Consider the following 24396-nt stretch of genomic DNA (forward strand, 5'->3'; position numbering starts at 1 on the left):
ATCAACAGACATGCAAACAACAACAACACTGGGTGAGAGAAGACTGGGAGCATTGCAGCAGCAACCATGAACCAAGCACTATACTGGGCCCCTATACAGGGCATTAGCTCACACAGCCACTGATGCCACTAGGAGGATGGGCTATACTACTCAAAGTTTACAAATGCAAAACTGAAAATCAAAACAATACAAAGCACCTTCCCAAGGTCATCTAGGGAGGAAAGAATTTGAAACTAATTTACTGGATTATAAATCTCTACTTCCTTTCTACCAAATGACCAGGGGAAAATCATTTTTATATTGATGTAGGGATGTTTTGGTTTTTGTTGTTATTGTTGTTTGTTTTGGTTTGTTGTGTATTAATAGGAAACGGTGTTCTGTCCCATCTGTGTTGCAATGCACTTTATATTTAGAACAGGACATGTTCTAAGGTAACAAGATAACTATGAATGTCAAAATTATCTGATGTACTAAACTAAATGGCTTCTTTTTGCCCTTAATTCAAAGACTATTTAAATTCCTTCACTCACACTGGAATCATAGCACTTTATATGCTAAGTATTTGGCTCATGTTCTCCATGATTCTTTGATTTGGAGTTGGCTGAACTTCTAAAACATCTGACTTTAGAGTTTTTATCAAGTTAAAGAAATGTCCAGCCATTATTTCTTCAAACATAAATCCAAGCTTTTCCTCTAGTTGCGTGTGTTACATAGACCTTTTGTCATCATCCCAGAACTGAAAGTCTTTCCTGTGTTTCATTTTGCATAGTTTGTTCTGTGTCTTCTCTTTCACAGGTGTTTAAATTTAATCCCATCCACTTACTATTCATCTAAAGTGTTGCACTTATCACTTGTAGGCAACTAATTAGGTTTTATGTGCCTTGTCTTAATATATTTATGTTTTTCTTCAATTCTCTTGAAAATATGGAGCTTATAACATCTTTTTCAGTTTTAATATTCTCTAACTTATTACTTATAATTCACAATTAATACCAAGATGCTCTCCATTGTAATCATGATAGAGAAAGTATCAGGTTTACTTTTGAGGTTAAGGACCCACTCTTAGGAAACAGGACATGACTATTAGACAGTGCTCTTCATAATCAATGCTAAGAGCCTGGGACAGCAATTTCTGAAATAAGTGAATTCTAGACTGGTCCACTTTACTACCTAGGAGGAGTTTTAGGGAAATGGTACAGGGAGCTTGGCAGCCTCCCTGAGTCGAGAGTTCAGAGTTTATGAAAGTTAATGTAGACAGAACTTTTAAGGAAGGATACCAAGGAGGATGGTTCTGCAGAAAAAGAGAGAGGATGCTAATGAGCTACAAAAGGTGGGACTGATCAGCAAATGCATATGAGAAGGCAACTTGAGATGCAGGGAAAATGACTGCACATTCACATAAAAACTGGGAACGGCTTACTCTCCCATTAACACAGTGCAAAGGTCCCTTGATGTACATACAGGGCAATAAGTAAAGTCTCCAGGAAGTTGCTGCCTTATCATGGAGATAAACTACCCTAAGATTCTTGGTTGTTTTGAACCTACCTAACAAATATGAAAAGTATATCCACAGAGGATCCAGGGGTTCTGTGTCTCAGAATAAATTTTAGCTATTTAAAGAGATGCAAACACTTTAACAGGTAACACTATGAAATCTAAAATGTACAGCATCTATTTAATAACTATGGGCTTATAAAGAAACATGACAATATAAATAAAGAAGAGAAAAATCCAATAGATTTTAAACAAACCTCAGAATGACATAGATGGTAGAACTAGCAGATAAGATTGGGGATGGGGGGGCTATAGAAGGCTAGGATGCAGGCAAAGCCTCTCTCTTAAAAGCTGGGGGGGGATGACAATGACCATGTCACCAGCATAGAATATGTAATCTGAGAAAACATTTATGTTCAGTCTATATAATGATCATGAAATTTTGAAACATTTTGATAGGTTAATTATATGCCCCCTCCACCCAGTCTAATAGCACAAGAAGTTCATCAGGGGACAGGCTGTAGGGACTAGAGTGCATTGCCAAGTTGAGAGGCTTGTGCTGCATATAGAACTGATAGATGATACAGCCCAGCTAACTGATTTTGAATCTTTCTCATTATGTAACTATGCAACCAGATACTTCCATCCCTACACTGAAACTGCTTTCATCTCCTTCATGACTACCATGAGCATCTTCACTATCACCACCACTTATAGAATTCTTATTACATGCTAGAGAACATATGGCTTACTATAAGGCCCAGATTACAGTGATAGACTTTTAATAGATGAAAACCCTGTGTTTATCTGTTACCTTCAGCACTCATTGCCCTGTTGTATTTCATTCTTCAATGTATGATTGTGCTCTACAGAGGGAAAACTACTGTAGTGAGTAGATGATCAAATCTCTTCAGTTAGCAGACTGAGCTTACTCTCAGAAGTTCTTCAGTAATAGGAACATTCAATTTAAATGCTCATTTTATGTCTTGGTTTATATGTTTCTACTCACATACATAATATATGATCTAAGAAGTATAAGAAATAGGTCCTTTGTTGCTAACATAAAATACAGTCAAGTCAAACCTTACAGAATTCTTATGCCTAAGAATTTACATGTGGTCAAGTGAGTAATAAAATCTGTTGGCCCACAAAGTTGGAATGGTAAAAGCAGATAGAAACTTGAATTTAGCCAGGGAACATTTACTCATCTAGTAAAGGCTTGGTTTGGTACAGTTCCAGTTGGCCAACTTAAATTACAAAATGACTTTTTCATGTTAAAATATTTAATACCCAAATAGCCCAAGTTGCTTGCGTTTCACATACTCTTTCTCTGACAACTATGAAGAGACTTAGTTCTTGGGTTGAGCTGCTGTAGTATGCTTTGAATTCACAAATAAGCTTTTGGAACATAAAAAATCTATTTCCACAAACTTCTAATTCCTGTGCTAATGGTTATAGCTCAAGATTTCCAACAATTAAGTATAATTTCACTCTATTTCTCTAGAGAATCATTAAGTTAATATTTGGGATGAGCACAGACAGGCTGTCTTGAGGATGATCATGCTTCAATACTTGGAGTCCACTATTTCTGCAGATTTTCTGAAATCTCAACATTGCTATCTGAAAATTTACCAAACTAAAACAACTTTGGTGACTGCAGAGCACCCGATAGTGACATTGGTTGCTCTCAACTCTTTGCTATGTTTAGATTCAATAATTGCCTGAACTTCCCACATGTAGTACCTCTGCCAAATTACAACCACACAACCACACAGCTATTTCTCCAAACCGTGCGGATGTATTAATCCAATATAGGAAGCAGATACAGTCCCCCACCCCCACAACCAACTTGTACTATGTAGGGACCAGATGCAACACAGATTTGAAGTGCTTTATAATTTCCTTTGTCACCAAGTACCCCCCCAGGTGGCCAGTTTGAGGACAATGAAAATCAGTTAAGAAAACCATGTACCAACATTCCACCCTTAACTGTGAAAGCCCATTTATCCTCTCATCATGACATGGTACCAAAAGCACTGTTAGCTATTGACACCTTATTCCTCAGCACCTCTTTGTAGCCAGTTTTGAAGGACAGAGCTCCACAAAACTATGCTAAGTCCCACATTAGATTCCTTCTGTTCTTTAACACCAAGGATTCTATGTCCCTACTCAGACACTGTGAGTGTACTTCCCACCTGTTTAAGGAATGTGAAGAGAAGCTTTGCAAGTCTGTGACAAAGACTGACAATAAAGCAAGCCATTCCTGCCAGTGAACATTAAAAAACGAAATCCAGACTCTGAAGGGAGAGATTTTTTGAGGAGTGAGTTTTTGAAGTTAGGGAAGGATCTCACAATATAGCACTATTGTTATCGAAAGGGAAGCACCTGTTTCTCAATGCTCAATCATGATGTTCACCATAAAGAGAGCTGCTTATTCCCAGCATAGCCTGCCTCACTACCTTTCTTACAAAGCTATTTTCCAAGCCATTTCCACAACCCCGCAAAACAAGTACCTTAACTTGAGTTACAGGGCTGGTCCCTCTCTTTTCATTTTTTATCCCAGTAGGTGAGACTGCCCCTGCTGTGTTTGGTGGCTGTGGAGTTGATGGCATCTTTGCTCCAGGTGACACCTGCATGCTGGCCAGCTGAGCCGCATAGAGCTGCTGCAAAACAGAGAAGGTGAATGTCATCTCATTAAATGCAGCTGAAACAGGTTCAAAAAAAAAAAACTTACCATATTGTCAGATAACATCTCTCACAACCCCGCAATTTCTCTCTCACTCTTTTTAAAGAGAAAAATGAGAAAAAATTAAAGTAACTCAGAAAGAAGAGGACTAGAACGAGAAACATGGTACTGTAGCTGTTCCAGCAATGACACCATGGGCTGGGACAAGACTGGTCTCTCTAGAACTCAGTTCCTTCAACTATACTAAAAGGAGTTTGGCAGAGCAGCCTCTGAGATTCCTTCCAAAAGCCTGAAACCACTATACAATGTTCTTTAATGTCAGGCATGTCCACTTGTGGACTAAGAAACTGACTTGAACTTCCCTGAGGGACCTTGATCTTATCAAACTTCTCTGGGGATACAGATCCTTGAAGATCAGTGCTGCCTGCCCCCGAACTCCTAAAGTCTACCTGCCAGCAGTCACTTCCCTCTCAGGTCTTATCTCTGGCACCATATAAGAACCTTTGACAAGGTATAGCCAGATTGGTAGCCATAAAAACAAAAAGGCAAGCTACTTTTCCTGGCCCTAGTGCTGAATGAGGGAACCTAGCTAGCATCCCCCTTATGGCCAGAACAGCTCTGCTGGTATCTCCAGGAAGCTCCTTTGGCTTAAGATGCTAGGTTTATCTCCCTATTGGGACCACTGTCTCCTGGCCTTTCCTAAACATTTGCTATCTTGCTAAATCTTATTCATCCTCTACTTCCTCTTACAAGTGCTCCTCTCCCTGAGACAAGGTAAACAGACAATCTGATACTATTCATCTTTAAATGATCAACATTAAGTGCATTGATTTAACTGAATGCAGACTCAAGATTGGAATATGGGCCAATCTTACTTTTAGATATTTTTAACTTTTATCAAAATGTTATACATGGTTTCATAAATCAATATTACTTTAAGGGTTTTACATAAAAAGAAAATCACAACAGCATGACCACTTTAAGTAAGGTAAAGCCTCTACAGCCATCCCTGATGGCCTTGACCTCCTGACACTGCCCCTGCCATCTCACTCCTACTCTGTGGAGACCATCCCTTTTCAATTTGGGTGACTATTCTCACTTATTGCCTCATTTGCATATGTTTATATGCTGTTCTGTCCTTAGCTGCTGATCTTACATCTTACATCACCAGCTACATGTGCCTTCATGTGCCTTTCTAATTGCTTAATGTTAACATCACAGATTTTAAGTTAGTCTTAACTGTTTCATTCTACATTGGCACAAAGAGCTACTATGTCATTCTCCTCCCCTGACTCCCTCTCTGGTACTAGGCTTGAATCTTGGTACTCAGGATTGCTAAGTAAATACCACTTGGCTATATCCCAGACTTCTCTCAATCTTATTTTGAGACAGGATAACACTAAATTGTTCAAGGTAGACTTGAACTCATTCTGAAAGCCAGACACATCCTGGACTTATGATTTGCCTGTCTCAGCCTCCCAAGAAATTGGGATTACATGGATTAGATACAGCAGTAACTTTTCTCTTTAGCTTTTTGTTAGATTTAACATTTGTATTGTTTATCATTTTATCTTTTATTTCTTTCTTTCTGCTTTTTGTAACTATCACTGGGTAATTCCCAGACTCTCCAAAACGCCAAGAAAATGCAACACAATACAGTTGAATATATGGATAATCTCTGTATTCATTGCCCCCCTTAGAAATACTCTCTAGAATTCTCTACACTCTTCCTGCGGTTTTTCATTAGGCCAGTGTTATACAGAATTTCCCTCTGTCTCTCCTATGTTGGATTTCATTTTCTGTCTGTCATGGATTCCTGTCTCTTAGTTAAATCTCTTATTCATGGTAGCACATACCCTCCAGGAAATACTTGAGAAAAGTACCTGTGAGGCTTGTGTTTTAAGAACTAATGAATCAAGAAACTGTTGTTGTCGTTATTATTATTATTATTATTACATTCCCTTGATAGAGAATTCTAAATTAAAAATGATTCACAGAATGCCAAGATCAATAGCTTACTGTCCTTTCACTCTTATTGCCAATTAAGTCTGATGTCATTCTGACTTCATATTCTTCATGAAATCAGTTTTCAATTAAGATAGACTTGACTTCTTCACTTTACAACAAAGGTAGAGATTTCCTCCTGATGGTTGTCTGCATTCAATGGTCTGGAGCCTAGCCCTTATAATGTATAAACCATGTGCTTCAACTCTAGAATATGCTCTGGGGATTTTCCAACAACTCACATTAATAAATGCTGGACATCCTCAGGAAACCTCTGGTTATAAATGTTTCCTTCTATCTCACACTCTTAAACATTTTATTTTACTCTGTGACAGGTTATTTTCATTAACTTCTCATAAGACTTCTATGAACTTTCCACTGTCACAATTTTAAGGATCCTTTTTATTCTCGGATTGCTTCTTATTATAACATCTTGATCACTATTCTATTGAGTAATATTTTAATGATGGTTTTGAACTTTTATTCTCTGTTCTCTGCACTATTCTCTCTTTTCTTTTAATCCATTGATCTCTTTCTCTTATATTTTTTGGTTGTGAACCTAGCCTTTAATGGCTGAGCCATCACCCCAGCCCTTGAGCTCTTTCTCATTGGAGAATTTCTAAAGCCTCTGGTGATGGTTGACTAAAATAAGTGACATCACTAGAAGCTGACTGGTAACTCTAAGTGTAGGGGAGAATTGTTGAACGACAGGCTTCGATATAAAATTATGATGCAGAAAGTAGATTTTTCCCTGGAGAACCCAAAGTGCCAACACTCATATATTATTTCTCTTACACTGGGCCATTTTCTTAGGACACCCTCAAATTCTTGTGTTGTGTTAAAGATTCAGTTGAATGCCATTATTGGGTCTAGTGTTCCAATATAAAAACTTATGAATTCAGCTTCTCAAGAGATCAAACTTCCAGTCTATTGCTAGGCTATGTGCTGCTAATGAATGGTGGGGAGGAATCAGTAGCCATTACCATGCATGAGACCGAGGGGCCATCTTTTATTGAATTCAACCAGCCATCTTGTCAACCATTCTCCTACTATCTTTACCTTCCATAGCATATCACCCTTTTCTTTTCTGATGACAGTTATAACCCACCTATCCATTTCTCATGGCCCCAAACTTTTACCTGTTTCTCTTTCTACTTGTACTCAAAGGTTGCTACTGTAACCCTTACTGTTCCTGTATTAGGACCTGTGTGAAACTATTAATAAATGAATGTGTTAATTTGCCTTGGTTAACCCACAGCCAGATATCCCACTCTTCACACTGTTAGTGTTTAAAAATGTCATTCAAATATTTTATCTTCCTCTTAGACTCAAGATTAAGCCATTATTTCGATGGTCATATTTCTATCATAATGGAAAGCTTCCTAGTTCATCAACTACAGAGAAAATAGCTCAAACTTAGCCATATTAGTAGAAGAGAAAAAACAGGTGGTTTGTATATAATTTCCAGCATTACTATCATTCAGATGGACAAATAAAAAAAATTACAGTAATCAAAAACAGACCTTTCAGCACATGTAATTAAATGAAAGCTTAATAAGGAATAATTTGCAAGAGCCAGATGTGCCTATGTCATGATTGTTGCTTTCTTTGGAACAATTTTTCTAATATAACAAGCCTCTAAAGAAATTAAAGTTTCTTAATTCTGTATGCAATGACTCAGTGGCAAGAAAAATTCACAAGTAAGAGTCAAACTGCTATAATTTAGGCAAAGGAAAGTCTGTGGTTTCATTTCTTATTTTGATGGATCTTTTTCTTTTTAAAGTAAGCAAGACTGAGCATGCAGCTCAGTTGGTAGAGTGCTTGACTAGCAAGGACAAAGCCTGGGGTTCTTCCCAACACTACATGAATCAGGCATATTAGCACAATGTTTGCAATCCCAGGGCTTGGGAAGAAGAGACAGAAGGATTAGGAGTTTAAGGCTCAAGGTCCATCTATATCACATTTGAGGTCAGTCTGGACTACATAAGACCATAGTTCAAAATAAAATAAATACATAAATCAAAACAAGTTAGTAGGACACAAGAAACATCATCTCTGCACCTTCTGCTTGGACTAAAACAGCAAAGCAAAGTTTGATGTGAATGACATAAATTGATGCAGCTACAAATAAAAAGTGCATTGGCTAATTTGGGGAGCCATACACAGTAACTGTATATTAAAGAGCCATGAAGTCATAGAGATACGAGTCCTTACAAATAATCTATTCCTCATTAAAAGAAAGGTCATTTGTTTTACTCAATTTTGAATCTTTCAACAAGCTTTAACTAAAAATGCAAGGAAAACAATCCTTAGAAATAAGCCTATATTTTAAATATCTGACTCAATTCAATGATCCTTAAGAGTTACTGGACAACATAGTTAATTTTTAGAAACAAGGTAATGTTAATTGCTTTCTCTAAAGTTCTAACAATCATTTCATATTCACATTCAATAACTTCTACATAAAAGTGACAAGACCCCATAAACTCATCATGCTCAGAACTGTTTCTTGTGAATTGTTGATTCCTGGGATATTGGAGGCAAGAAAAGCCACTGAGTTAAGTGGACAGTGGGATGCAATATAAGATTCAGTGCAACAAGCTTTGAGATAAAAATCAGAAAATGCAATACAACAAAAAGAAAGAAGGCACCCGTGAAAATCAATTTATCACATTCTACCTAATGAAGCATAGTCATTTAGCTGTAATTATCATCTTCAAATTGGAGTTTTAGATTTGATTTAGATAATAAGAATGCCATTCATCAAATAGGCATACTTTACAAAGCAATTTCGAAGCTCACTTTCTAAGCTACTGTCAGCTGAATGCATTCTATGTGCAAGGCTCTGTACCACAAGTGGAGGCTCCAAAGTCTTGGGCCAACATTTCACCTTGGAAATGTGAAATTGAGATCTCCAACCTTTGGCTGGCAGCTTTCCTGTGGTGTTCATCACTTTTGAGCCTGTGTTTGGTCATGCATGTGTTGCTTCCTATCCTTGATAGACTGTAAGCTTCCTGAAGATATGAGTGATCTAATTTTTGTTGAATGCCTGGCACTAATCACAGCAGCTTAGGAGTAAAAAGTACCCAAGAAGTATTTCTGAATTGACACATTACATCTATCACTGCTCAGTAAAAGATGTTCTGCAAATGTATTTATTATGTTAAGTGAAATTTCACTATGTTGAATTAAAAAAAAAAACAAAACAAAGGAATATACACCCAGTCTTTGCTAAGTTACATTGTTTCTCGTGAGTAGTTGTGGAGGAGAGGGAAAAGGAGGAAAATGAAGTATAAGTCATACAGGTACGAACTGGTATCAAAGAGATCCATTACTTTATATACTAACCTAAAAGTAAACTAAAACATAAATCTTAAAAATTATTTTGTTTAACCAAAAAATTGATCTTTTAAAGTGGTTTGATAAACAACAAAAATAAATAGATAAAGTGATTTGATAACACATTTTTTCCAGGTTTTAATAACTAGTAGCTTCACAGATGTGTGCTAAAGTTTGTCACACAAATAACAGTTGGAGCACAACTAAGGAATAGTGTCAGGCTTTTCTTTTTAGTATATTTACAAAGAGCTCAAACATGTTTCTGATATTGTGTCTTTGGGGAAGAATATAAAAATACTAGTTATTTGCAGACTAGAGGATTATGAAGGAAAGGAATTAGATTCTGATGATGTAGCTCAAAGGTATATAAAAGCTTCACTCCATGCAGGGTTCTCAGACCAGAGTTCACAGGCTAGGGGTGACCATGGACAGTGATTGCTAACCATGGTACCCAACCAAAGTTGAGGTCTGAGAAATCAGCAATATAGAAAAGTGGACAACAGGCTGAGTAAAAGTCCCATAAATATTTCAATTTGGTGAAGACTTGTAAATGCAGATGTTTTCCCATTTAGATTTTTAAAGTGCTTAGTGATTTTCTGGACTATTGAACTACTTTTTTTTTTTTTTTTTGCCACGATATATACAATGGACATTCACATAAAATTGAGCCTACTTGAATTTCCCAAAATTATATAAGCACTTATATTGTATAGTATATTAAGAAATTATTTTTTTAACTTTATTATTAAACTGCTTCATCCTTACAAGCAGAGGTATAAACAACATACTCAGCACTGGAACTTGAGTAAGTGGAACAATGACAGAGACCTGAAGGGGTCCTGGCATGTTGCTTAAGCTAGCCTGATATCTTTATTCTACTAGCAAACTGTGGTTCTAAGGAGCCAAAGTTGGTTCCCAAGATCATATTGTTTAGTACTAGAACTGGAGGAACTTTCCAGCTCTCACTCCATTACAAGAATGTCACAGGAAGTAGAAATTGGTTATACAATCAATCTTTGCACCTTCCAAACACATTTTCAGCATTCATTAATTGTTCATTGACCAAACTTATAAATTAAGTCTTGTACTGAACACGGAAGATGCATCAACAAGACCCTCAGAAACAACGCCCAACTTCATGAGAAACTGACACTACCCAGTTGCCTGGAGAGTGCTTGTAAAGTGACAGAAAGAATCCACTGAGAAACACAAACAGGATTTCAAGAAACTCCCTAACAGAGGCACTTGATACTGTCTGGAGATTCAGCACAGCTTCCCCAAGGAGGATATATTTTTAGCAAAAAAGTCTTCTGGGTGGAAAGCTTGCAGGAAGCCCTCTACAATAAAAACATTGAGTATTCTAGCTCTAAGGTGGAAATGAAGTCAAGCCTTTGAGGAACTTTAAGACCAATGTGTCAGGGCTGCCAAGTGCAGATAGGATGACAGATGAAGAGGCTGGAGGCACTGGTGGGTGCAGGCCTGTCTCAGTCCATTTTTAATCATCCACCACCACAATAACAAAACATGAGTGGGGTGATGAAGAAACAAATGTATTTGTCAGTGCTCTGAAGGCAGCGATATTCAAGGCCAAAGCCCTGGGAGACTCCGCATGTGGTAGAGACCTGCTCTTAGAAGACTGTATTCTCACTCTGCCTTCCATAGTAGAAAAAGTAAGTGTTCTCTTTGGGACTCCTTTTATGAGGGCTCCACACTCATGTGTCAGTCCTCTCCTGCAGGTTTGTTTTCTGACATCATCATGTGGGGATTAAGACTTTCAGCATATGACTTTTGGTAGGGACATATATCCAGCCCAATGCCAGGCTACATTCATAATCCTAGAATTTATCCCTAAAGACAGGCACTTAGAAAGAGAAGTTAGCTAAAACCAGGAAGCACTGCCTCGTTTCCATGCCATTACTAACCATTCAACAACCTTTAAAATAAACAGATCAAGAAAATCCTCTGAGGAGTGTACAAACCTATAAATTACATACCTCTATAACGATGCTCTTGGTAGTTCTTCTGGATCTCAGGACCAGCCTGAATAAGGTTTTTCTCACCTTTGTATCCTAGTGACACTTTCATAAGCAAGTCTGCACAGACTCAGCATAAGGCAATGGGTTCTACCAATCTAGTTCAGTTTTAGGGAAAAAAAATGCATGAGAGTGTTTTGGGATACACACTGGCTGAGACACCTTGTCAGAATCATGCTACATCACCCTTGTGTTTGGGAAGAGAACCATGATTTATACCTAAATATCTAAAATGATGCCAAATTATAATGAGTGGCAATTTGATGAATCTACATTTATCATATTGTAAAAACTGTATTTTGTACTTGTATCCTATAATGTAAGATCTCCAGTAGAGAGTGCCACAGAGAAAGGACACATGCATTTTTCATTCACAGTCATATTATTTTCACGTAGCTATTCTGCCCATCACCTAGTGATCACTACCATTCATTCACAATGTAATTCAGCAACTACATACTTAATACTAAACTAAGATATGGTGCTAAATATTTGGATTTATTGTTTTATTTAATCTCCATTATAATTATATAGGAAAAATAGTTAACTATGTTAGTAACAGTGTCTGTCACCTCTAATCCTATTTCTTCTTTAAAAACAAATTGTTTTAAATAACTAAACAATGACTCACAGTGAAATCCATATCTAGGTTCTAGCCAACAGACAAGGATCATTGTCCAAGGAGAAGAATTCTGATGTACCCACTGCAAACTATACTTCCAGATAACTGGACTACTTCTTTAAAATTGCATTTCACAATTCTCAAATAGTGAAAGGAAAGTTAACAGCACCACCAGCCACCATATATTTAATCTAGATAAGTCCCTCTTCAACCAATGTAAGCCTCATTAAAAGACCTAGAACACCCTAGTTCAACAGATGGGAGAGCAGAACCATGCAGAATGTGGTAGAAACAGGGGAACTCAATAGACAGGGGTAAAAGACCCCAAGCATGTTACAGAAAGTGGAAAATCAATACAAAAATTACAATATAACTTTATACATCCTGAATTCTCTTTGGAGTAGATTTTCCTTGCATGTCATTTCATCTATTAAGGACATAGAGTGGCCTGCCTATGTCTGTCTCAAAAGAAAAGGAAAATTCTCCTTCAAGCAGTTGCCTACTAGTAGCTAATGAGAAAAGGAAGGAAAGGCAGTATACTGTTCAATAAAACCAAACACCACCACTACTACCAACAGATTCAACTCTTATTCCCTGTTTATCCCCATTAATACCTGAGAGCCCAGGCCTAGTGCAGGCACAGGTTAACGGATGCCACCCTAGCATGTCACATACTGCTCAAGAGGACAACAGAAGTGGGAGATGACAAGTAGGAAAAGGAAGCCTCCTGAAGGAAGTGACATTATTTACCTGGCTGATACCCCAAGCCTAACTCAGTCTTCCAGGCATCCCCTGGGTTCCTCTGCCTACCCAGGAAACCATGCTGTAAAACTGGACAAGTTCAGCTGTGAAGAGGTGGAAACAGAGGCAGGTAATTAAGAAGCCTGATTTAGTGCTTGTTTAGCAGAGAGGAAAATATGTCAGTACCAGTCATTCCAGAGAGGTGAGGGGAGAGTTTAAAAATAATTACTTGAAAGGCTTACAAATACTTTTACTTCTTATAAACCTTCAATGTCAACAGAATGATCCAGGAAATACAGCTGTGGTTTTCTGGAAGGACAGAACTGAAGTCCCTGTTTTCAACACAGAAGGTACTTGTGTGGCTAGTCCATTAACATTTGAGGTCAAACAAGCCTGCTTGTGGGGATAGAAGGTGAGAGAAGGGATAGAGGAGGTCGGGCAGCTTTCATTCTATATACTGAGTTAATTGCCAAGTTAATTGCCTTGCCCTCCTGCATATTTTTATCCTATACTCTTTCCTTTTCTGTTTTACTTTTTTTTTAAATTAAACTACAATTACAATATTTCTTCCCTTAATCCCCCAACCCCTTCTGTGACCTCCCCCTAGCTCCCTTTCAAATTCATGGACTCTTTTTCTTTAATCGTTATTGGTGTGTGTGTGTGTGTGTGTGTGTGTGTGAGAGAGAGAGAGAGAGAGAGAGAGAGAGAGAGAGAGAGAAAGAGAGAGAGAGAATATATACATATACAAAAAAACATACAAAAAACCTGCTGAGTCTTTTCAATGTTTGGTTTTTTGGTTTTTTTTTTTTTTTTTTTTTTTTTTGTCTGTAAATGTTTTTCAGGGCTGATCACTTGGTATTGAATAACCATTTAAGAGGCTCATCCCTGTGGGCTGTGGGCTGAGGGCATGTGGCTAATTCTTCTCTCAGTAATCATTAACTGCCTGTAGTTCTTCATCTAGGGTTGGGGCCCATGAGATCTCCTCCATTCTCACTGGTATGTCACAATTCTTCCTACCTTAGCATCTCAAAACAAAATGTGGTCCTCTGTGAGACTTTCCTTCCCTTCTACTCTCTCAATTCTCCCCTCCAGCCTCATGTACTTTATCGACTTCCCGATATGAAATTCTTTTCATGCCTTTCTCTTCCACAAAATTTCAAACTCATCAAGAAGTGAATGACTGGGTCTTTAATCTACCTTCCAAGTATTTAAGACAATGTTTGGCATTTAACAGCAGCCCTGCTCACACTTGGCAATTAAACCCCTTTCATTTCCATCTGGTGTCATCTTCTTGGAATTGCTACTACTTCTGCCAACAGCCCTTTCTCCATTTTGCTTTTCCTCCCTTGTTTCCGGGAATTCTTTCAGCCAATGGTCTCCGAGGCCCCTTTGGGGCAGGGCAGAGAGGCTATGTGTGGGCTGGGAGCAAGCACTGGCTCTCTTGGGTTGTAGTCAGAAGGTGGATGGCAGCATATGGAGGCTAAGGGCAGAAGACCTTGGCAGTTCTCTACCTTGCTTTGTCATATGTGAGTGATTTACAACAATACCTGACTTAATGGGAGATGTCATTCTGTATATATGTTTCTCATACTGGATAATGAATAAAGCACTGTTGGCCAATAGGAAAGGAAGATAGGAGGGACTAGGAGAAGGAGGAAGGAGTAAGGAAGAGTCAAGATGGAGCAGAACGCCGGTGGTCTCTCTCTCCGGTAAGATAAGACCACGTGGAGATTAATAGAAATGGTTTAATAATTAAGACAGAGCTAGTCGATAAGAAACTAGTACCTGGCCAACAGCATTATATCTGATACAGAGTCTCAGTGTGTTATTTGGGCCTGGCACGGCGGCGGGACAAGACCAGCGGTGGGACAAGACCAGCGGCAGGCGGAAAAAACTTACTCCTTACACTGACTTCCCTTTATTCTGATCTCTTGTGGACTCCCTAAATACATCCTCACTCCCTGGAATGGCTGGTTTTGTGTGTCAATTTCATACAAGCTAGAGTCATCAAAGGAAGGGGCCTCAGCTGAGGAAATGTATCCTTTAGGTCCAGCTACAAGGCATTTTCTCATTTAGTGATCAATGGGAGATGGCCCAGCCATTGTGGATGATGCCATCCCTAGGCTGTTGGTTCTGGGTTCTATAAGAGTATGGGTTGAGTAGTCCATCCCTCCATGGCCTCTGCACCAGCTCCTGCCTCCAGGATCCTGCCCTGTTTCAGTTCCTGTCCTGACTTCCTTCAATAATGAACAGCAATGTTGAAGTTAAGACAAATAAATCCTTACCTCCCCAACTTGCTGGTCATGATGTTTCATCACAGTGACAGAAACACTAAGACACTCTGCAAAAGGAATCTCAAGGACACAGGTCATCTTTGTTTCTGTCTTCCTGAAGCTCTGGACATGCATGATAAACGGGTTCTCTTACACAGAAACACTGGGTAGTGTGATATGAGCAGGATCACTATAATTATCGTCATCTAGTCTCTCCTCTGTACACCTGAGGAAATCTCAAATCCAAAGGATAAAAGTGGTCTGCTTAAAAATAGTAGCTGGCAAGCAACAGGAAGAGTAAACTCCAGAGCTCTGTCTGGTTCATGGCCTTCCACAACCATGTGTGCTTTCGTGTCCTCTGTTCTATTAGGGAAGGGACTACAAATAGAATTTGTACATTTTATCAGAGATAATTCGATCCTAAAAGTACTTGAGAAATAATATATGGATTCCCAAGAATGATTTATTTTACAGATTTTTTTTTGGTTATTCGAGAAAGGGTTTAATATTTGTTTTTTAATGTACATATTTAAAAGTGCCACCACAGTAATTAGGTTAAGGTAATTATAACCATGTTAAGGTATTTTCAGATTTTTAAAACTAAAGCTTATGCAATTATAGGTAAAGGGGTAAAAATGTACCTCTGATAGGGGTGGACCTAAGAGTCTTCTTGGTCTTTTTGTAATAGCCCAAAGAAAAATAAGTAAGCCATTGTAAGCCACTGAAAACAAGGACTTGTTGCATTTGATTCACTACTTCCTGCAGCCAACTCATGAAGATAAAGGAAAAAGAATGCAAAGAGTAGGCCCAATGAAGCTTCTCTTGCCTAATTCTCAAAGATTCAGTAACTTGCTTCTCTGACTTGACTCAATGTGGGGAAGAGAAGAGATCCCAAGAAGGAAAAGAGGGTACAAGAGAGGCTCAGGACACCTTTTTAAAAGCCAAACTCCATTGGATGGCAGAGCTTCCAGTCCTCTGTTACAAAACTAATCAATTAAGATTCATTCTCCCATTGCACTGGTTACCTTGGGGTACATTTTAAAAGAGTAGTTCCTTACATGACTATGCTATGTGGTACAATTTGCTAAGAATATGCAAAGCACCTCTCATTCTCCCCTCTTTTCACTGTAGTATCTCATGATACTACAGAAATAAAAGCAAGTCACTGAAACAATTAGTGATTTCATCAGTGAAGCAAGAGATTCAAAGAGGTAATAACGACGACAGATAGAAACCAGCATTACAGAAGCAAGCAGCCTATTTCCAAGAGCTGAGCAGGTACTGCTAAGAGATCCATTTTTCTGAATGCAGTAATATCCCTGTGACTTTCTAATCACAAAGCCAGAGTTCATGAGCAAAACTCCAAACAACTGCATCTCACCTCTATCAAGAGGATAGAAGACTCATTCATGAATCCAGAGTTTGGGTTAGAAATATAGGCATTATTTTTCACACACATGGATCTATATTTTTCAGCATATGTGTCATTTTGTATAAACGCGAGTTTGCTAATATCTGAGAATGGGGTTTATTTGCAAACGTACAATAAATTCATTCATCCTATCATCTATTCATTCAAAAAGTATTTGTAGTGTGAGTCTATGAATACTAGTAGATTTTAGAAAAACACAAGTGAGGGGTACCTTAGTAGGGAGAGGCAGGAAATAGACAGACAAATAAGTATTCATTTGCAAAATTCTGTTGTGATATTTACTACAAAATATAAAATAACTGGGTGTGTCAGCATACTAGTGGTTGTAGTGTTGAGTAGAAAGATAAGGAAAACTCAAGAGAAGAGGACTGAATGAAGTGAGGGATGCTGGAGCAAAAAGCTCAGTCAGGGACAATATGTGGATGGCAGTCCTGTGACAAAGGTGCTTTGGGAATCAAAGAATCCAGTGCAGTAGGACTAAGTTGCACTAGGCACCAGTGAAAAAATAATGTGTCAGACAGATAGGTGGTCACATCCTATAGGCCTTATATATGATGAAATGGACTTTAGATCCCACACCGAGTTTCTGGGTTTCTAGCAAATATCATGTTAAAACAACATGGCTGACCTGGAAATTCTCAGATGTACCAATATGGGAATCTGGAGGCAGGCCAGGTTGCTTTGCCTGGGCCCACAATGATTGCCAAGGAACCAGCTGTTGTTGCTTGAAAAAATATTCTACAACTGCCTGGCTTTGATGCTCTTCAAATTCCATCTATATTGAATCTTCCAGGCCAATACTGAATGAAGACAAATATGGATTACTATATAACTAAATAAAATATTTAAATTTTAAAATATATATGGGAAAACAAAACTTGCATGAACATACAGTGTTCTAAATGGTACCTTTCTGCTTTAGTTATTGAACAGAACACATGCTGCTAATTGAAAACGGGTGTTTAGTATGTAAAACATTGTGCTAGTTTCATGATGAGCTTTCTTTTTATTTTTCAGCCTACTTTGGAAGACTGAGAAGACTCATGCTACTAAACACAATTCACACCTATAATAAAATGCACAGATTTATTAAAAATCCATTTTATATTAATACTAAAGTAAAATTTGCATTTTAGAACTACTGAAGGAGAAAGGGATGTATTCTGATCTCACGTGTAGGTAATCAGGTAAATGATAACAAATAATGTAAAATATTTTCTTAATTTCCTCATATTTTCTTCTATACTTTCTTCAAATGCAAGTAAATGTTTTGCCCTATTTCAGGGCCAATTCTGCTGTCACTGTTTAAACAGCAAATTATTACTATTGCCAACTGGAGAACTTTGTCATATTTTGCAGTATGTAAATATGCCATCTGCACCTTGCAATGATACCCATGGTTTACTCTCTAATTAGCAGAAAGGGAATACCTTGTGGTGTCCATAGTGACAAACCATTCAAATGGTGATAAAGGCACACAATGTGCTTTATTGTCAGTAGATACTGATACATAGCTCAACAATTTACCTTGAATTTTTCTTACAGCAGACTAACCAGGCGATAACTATACATAGGGCTGAATATGAAATCTAAAAAATAAGATTGTGTGAGCTGCTCTGAGAAGCAGGATGGCATTATGACCAGAGTGTACCTCCTTAGGTCATTAACTCTGCAAACTAACTGATCTTAAATAAGCCATCTAGCCTCTCTCAGGTGGGAAGTGGAGATGCAGCCAGAACATTCTCTACAGGTTGTGTGTGCAGTAAACTGAACTCAAGAACTGGAACTTTTTGTTCTTATAGCAACTCTCCTTAAGAGTAGAGCTGAGGCAGGGGCTCAGTGGTAGAGAACTAGCTTAGAATGCAGGAAGACAGAGGTGAGGTGGGAGGGAGAGACAGAAGGAGGAAAAGGGGGAGGGGGAGAGAAAGAGAGGGACAGAGGATACTATTGGTTGGGGATGTAGCTCAGTGATGGGAGAGTGCTTGCCTAGCATGTGCAATCCTTGTGGATTCAATCCCTAACACTAGGGGGGAAATATCAGAAATGAAAACAAGCAAACAACAAACCAGGCCATCAAAGACTAATCTGACTAGTCTTTTGCAAATGACAGAAACACCATAGCTGGAAATGGCTTTGACTAAGGCACTTAGCTGAGCTTTGCTCCAATGAGCCTCAGAAATAGGACCTTTGTTAGCTGAAAGGTAAAAACATCAGCATTAATTGAATGAGCCCAATCCCTGCACATGCTTTGGCTGTGTTTAGCAATGTCTCCTACCCACCCATTCCTTTGGGCCAGAACTGGGAGGCTTCACACTACAGAAATAGATGTTCATGCTAATGGTCAATATGGCAAGATTTATAAAAGTTCCCTTCCCTCTGGAGAACAGGACTTTGTTCTGTCTTTGTTGTTCCTGTCTATTCTTAGAATGAAAGAGGACTTTAAATATTCAAGGCCCTGGTATTTTGGAGGGCATTCTGACTCTATTATGTCTTCTAAGCCTACTGTAACATGTCCAGAAAACTCTCTACTCCTGATATCAAATCACAGCTTTGGTTTGTTAAGATGCCATCTTTCCAATGGACCATGGAATATTTATGTCTCTGTGTAGCTCTTTGAAGGAATAATCTTATGGTTTTGTGCCTGTCTTGGGTCAGGGGTTCAAATTAGCATTTCTTTCTGTCATTCCTTATATGCTGTGTGATAATCTATAGCATAGAAAGATGAATCATAAAACAAAGTAACTATTTGACTTCAGCTACTAGTTCTAATTAATCAAAGATTTCCAGCTTCATCTCAGCATGAAATGTTATATGGAAAGAATGAGAAGAATAAAGCGTTTTATCAAGTAACACACCTCGTGACATAAACACATATGTCTCTTAAAGGAAATTTTATCGTTTCCACATTATCGGCACACAAAAGGCACATTCTTGTCGCAGACCTGGTGTGACTGTGGAGTCATCGTCGTTGGAAACAAGAGCCTGATTAGGTTCCCACACAGATATGAATAGACTTTCCTTTTTTTTTTTTTTTTTTTTTTTTTTTTGTAAAATAGCTGCTTTTATTCCTTTTCAAACAGACTGCTAATTGTCACCCTAAAAACACCGAATTGTGCACGAACATTTGTTTCTGCTCTTTCTTCCTGTCTTTTTAGAATCAGCCAATAACATTACTGTCCCTTCTGGTTGGTCTTCTTCTGGTGAGTCTGAGTTAATCCACAGCTGTGTGGATGTGGGAAAGGTACACAGCAGGCCACGGCTGCTGGGTCTCCAGTCTGCTAATAAAGTGCACAGTCTGCAGGACAGATGTTAGGGGGATATGTTAAATAAGTCAGTGACAGAGATCCTGACCTCTGCCAGGGAACATTTTATTATTCCAGAAAGGGGCATAATTACAGCATGTTGACAATGAGAAGAACCATATCCTTTCTTTATAGATTTAAGTTCTTGTTACATGTTTTTGGTGGAATAAGAGTATCTGGGCCCATCCACTGAGAAGCAGTTTGATTGGGTTGAGCACAAACTGCAGATTATGGGATTTCCCCAAATCCCCAGGAAATGGCTGGACCTTGGCTTTGTGTCAATCTTCCAGTGTTGTTTATTCAGGGTGTATTGTTACACTGTTTTGTACAGTGTCACTTGCCACAGGGCACCATTGTTCTGAAGGGACTATCAATCTTACCAAACAGTTCTCTAACTATTAAATCCAGTGTAATGGGAACTGTAAACTAGAGATTGAATTAATAGAAGAATATCACAAACGAAAGTTGCTCATTAGACCTTATATTGCTTTACTATCTCTGGTGTGAGTAAAATCATGTCTACTACAGGCACTGCAGATCCCCTCATGTTGATAAAAGGCCTGCTGCTCTCTGACCTCATGCTAACCTCTCCAGTCTCGCCTCTGACTTCTCCTGCACACTCAACCTGGACCAAGTACTTCTAAAGGTGCCACACTGCCTGATGCTATTGTTCCCATGTCTCCATGATGCTCTGTTTGTCTGGGAATCTTCTCGCCATTGCACATCCTTCCCCACACTCTGTTTACAGGAGTCAATATTGCCAGCATCTCACCCAGAAACTTTGCCAGAATTCCCCCAGGCAGAGCTAAGTACTTCCTCCTTCCACAATGTTTTCAAACTGGGAACACATCTATTTTAACAATTATTACATTGCTTGTTAGACTATGGGCCCTCAGAGAGCAAGGGCTGAATTTAATTGATCTTACTATATCCTAAACAGAAAAGAGTGCTTACTATATTTTAGACATTTAATAAACATTTAGGAAATTATTATATAAGTGAACTAAATGTTTATCATGTCTACCAGCACTATAATAGGATCTTATTTTGGTATTTTAATGGATACTCTTTAATTAGGTTAGTACAACCCAATGGAAACTCTCCCCCATAATGTACACACACACACACTTAGTATCTATATCACCCAAAATAGGTAACAATATAAGGCATACTGTCTTCTTTGCTCTCTTTATGAATTCATCCAACACTTGTCTATATGAAGCAAAGGGTTTGCTCTTTGCATTGGTACCTGTACTTCTCTGTACCTTCACCCAGACCACTGACAAGCACCGAAACTTTAGGTAAGCTAATCTATCTCTTTTTATCTCAATTTCTGCAACTATAAAATCAAAAGACTCATATAGCACTAGGCAGTGTGCAAAGCATTTTCCACAGGAGTTTTCTTATTCCCATTGGCTTAATCCACTTAACAGAAGGATTTGGGTTTTAGGAAGGTTAATTTGCCCAAGTTCAAGTAACAGGCTAGAAGTAGGAATTGGCAATTGAGTCTACAGTCAAGGCCTTTTCATCTTTCCAGAAATGGTAATCTGTGGCTTTCACAACCTTACTATTGACTTGCAAATTTTTTTTCTTTCTGTATCTTGGATTTTTGTTGTTGTTTTTATCAGTAGGAAATCAAAAATAAAGTACTTTAATTGCCAACTGACTGTGATTCCTACCAGAGTGCACTGTGTGGAACTTCATGATTTTTGAAGTCAGGAGCAGGAGCATCAGCTATAGATATGAGGTCAAAATATTTCTCAGTGCCTAGGCTGGCTTCAAACTCACAGAGATCCACCTGCCTCTGTCTCCCAAGTGTTTGGATTAAAGGTATGCACCACCACCACTCAGCTTTTAACTGTGTAGTCCAGGATGTCCTCGAACTTGTGATCCTCCTGCCTCTGCCTTCTTCAGCAAATCCTACTGATGTGCACCTCAAACAGTTTTGTAAATAGGTAAACACTCATAATAAATGAACACCCCTGTGCTATCTATTCTTATCACTTTAAACCACTGCTCATTACTTGATTGCCTGCCTGGTCTATAAGAGGGCAGAAAAATTGCTTAATTTGCTTGTTTAACTTAAGCACATCAGACACAACTTAAAAATGCTTGTTAAATGAATAAATAGATTAGAATATAAGTACAAAGATCCAGAGGCAAAGGATACTGAGCATCTAACCATCTATCAGACCTTGTGCTCTTATGGTTTCCTTTAATACTTTCTCATGACCACCCAATGGGAGATGAAAGTCCCACTTCACAGTTGAGGAGAACAGATTTAGAGGAAGTTAGTAAGTGGTCACTTAGTTCTTTTAGAGATCTTGTGGAACTAACAGGTGCTGCTTTCACAAAACCTCCAAACCACTCACTAAGTTACAGAACAGAAAGTTAAGAGGATCGAGCAAGCTAGGGCTGACAAGTTGGCCTACAGGTACAGCAATGATTACACAAGTCTGACAATCTGGGTCAGATCAATCTTCTGGAGTGGAAGGGTGAAAGGAAAGAACTCTCAAAATCTTCCTCTGAGCCCCACACATAGGACATAGCATGTGTATGCCACTCCTGCTTTGTGTGCTTTCGTGGACTATAAACAAATGATTTTTTTTTTTCAAGAGAGAGCTAGCCAGCTGCTACACAAAGGACAACATACAGTTTCAGTCACTGGTCCTGACTAATGACCTTCAGGTCTTATAGTGAGGTCAAGAATCCTCTGCAGATGGAGGTATAGAACTAATAGGTTGTGGCTTTGTAGGTGGAAACTCTAGAGGGCTGTCTTGTTCTGCAACTGCTGAATGTCCTTGAAGAGCACTGGTGAGTGGAAGGGGAGCCGTGGCACCTCCATCAAAGGACTCACATGTGGGCCTCCACTATCTGAACAAAGGTTCTCTCTTTCATGCCTCTCCCCCTCCCATTGCCCCCCACCCCCATTCTGCTGATGTGTCCGAGCCAATTCCTTAACTATACACTGTGTGGAGACTGTCCCCTGGGGTGTGGAGCCAGCACATTTTGCATGTAAGCAGGTGACCAGCATCCCCACCTGGAGGGGTGTCTTCTTGTTCTTGTGGAGTCCAGCTGCTGAGAGTGAAAGCAGTAAAAAGCCCTAGACAGCATTTCTCCTTTATTTTAAAGTTATATTTGTTTCTTTATTTGCTTTTCTCTTCAAGCAGACCAAGTGATAATCCACTGGGATGCCATGCTAAAACACTTTTCCAACTGAGTTTTGAAATGGGGCCTCAGAGAGGAGCTTGATACAATTCAATGACTGAAGCAATACCTTTGTCCATTTGAGCATTAAATGGCCCGTTGCAATATAGTTTATTTAGTTAGAGGGAAATTCAGAAAAGAGAGCTTTCTATTTTATTTTTTCTTTCCCAGCTGACTACAGAGGGACTTTGAAAATGGAGGTCTCCCACTTTCCACCAGCCTCTCACCAGTGTTAATTAAATACAAATCACTTAGGATGGGAGCGGTTAACTGAGAGCAGCACAATGTTTCTCTCCAACACATTCCTGTGAGCACAGATGTGGTGATCTGTTGTAAGACAGCTCCGGAGCCCAGAGGTCCCACTGATGAAAAATTATAAGAGGCAAAGCAACATAATGTGACAACTGTTCGTAGAAAAACACATTTTTAAACTACCCATTTCCATATCCATTGTGCTTAAGTAACACATATCATAAAGGAAATTGGCGTAACAGATGGTTTCAGAGTTAGGCAGCCAATGCAGAGTAGTTTTCACATGGATGCAGTAAAAGCTCTATGTAAGCCAGCTGGCTTCTTACCTACAAAGTCTACTTTCTCCTCGAGATAGAGAAATTTCCCCAGCACCACAAGTATCAGCATATTTTCTCCTTGTGTCAGACGCCGTGTCGTCTACAGCGTCAACTGGACAAGTTGCCCAAACTCTAAAAATGGAGCTTGCTGAACTGGCGCTTCTGTCCCGGACACTTTAAATTAGAAAACTCTTCAGCTGCTCCACTAATGGTTCTGGAAGTTTCATACACTGTCTGGATCTATTTGTAAATTAAATCGTTTAAAATAAAGCTCTTTAATACTCCATAATCAGTCGTGTCTCTCAGAACATGACTTTACTGTGAATGCTCCTTCCTGACTCTCCTATTGTCCCGAGGTTCCCGGGGAAAGAGGCACCCAAGCGATAATTCCACATTATCACTGCTCCAGTGCACTAATCACTTGAAGAGGAGCAGAGGCTCGGTGCTCTCTGCCCCTGGCTCCTGAGGCCTCCTGGCCCCAGGCAGGCATGGCAACCCAGCCACAGCCAGATGTCAGGAGGCATACTCAACTACTCATGCAGCAGGCGCTCACTTCAGTATGGTCAAACATCTGCTTCCTCTGCAGGCTAGCAACCTGCTGAACACAGTCTGAGGGCTGTAAGCGAGCTGGGGGTGGGGGTGGGGGTGGGAGAGCAAGGGCACAGTCCCCAGCTCCTCTAGGAGACTCATCAAA

At 39.1% G+C, this 24396-nt stretch overlaps 1 protein-coding gene across 13 annotated transcripts in view; it reads right to left on the reverse strand.

Annotated features, from left to right (window-relative positions):
- Positions 1–24396, reverse strand: part of Sox6 (SRY-box transcription factor 6) — a 580992-nt gene that overhangs the window by 70365 nt on the left and 486231 nt on the right. For all 13 annotated transcript variants that reach the window (XM_051192737.1, XM_051192743.1, XM_051192732.1 and 10 more), the window contains one exon: positions 4008–4157. In XM_051192737.1, the coding sequence (XP_051048694.1) occupies positions 4008–4157 (150 nt within the window). The remainder of the gene's footprint in view (positions 1–4007; positions 4158–24396) is intronic.

The sequence above is a fragment of the Phodopus roborovskii genome, unplaced genomic scaffold, assembly GCF_943737965.1.
Source record: "Phodopus roborovskii unplaced genomic scaffold, PHOROB, whole genome shotgun sequence".
Lineage (NCBI taxonomy): Eukaryota > Metazoa > Chordata > Mammalia > Rodentia > Cricetidae > Phodopus > Phodopus roborovskii.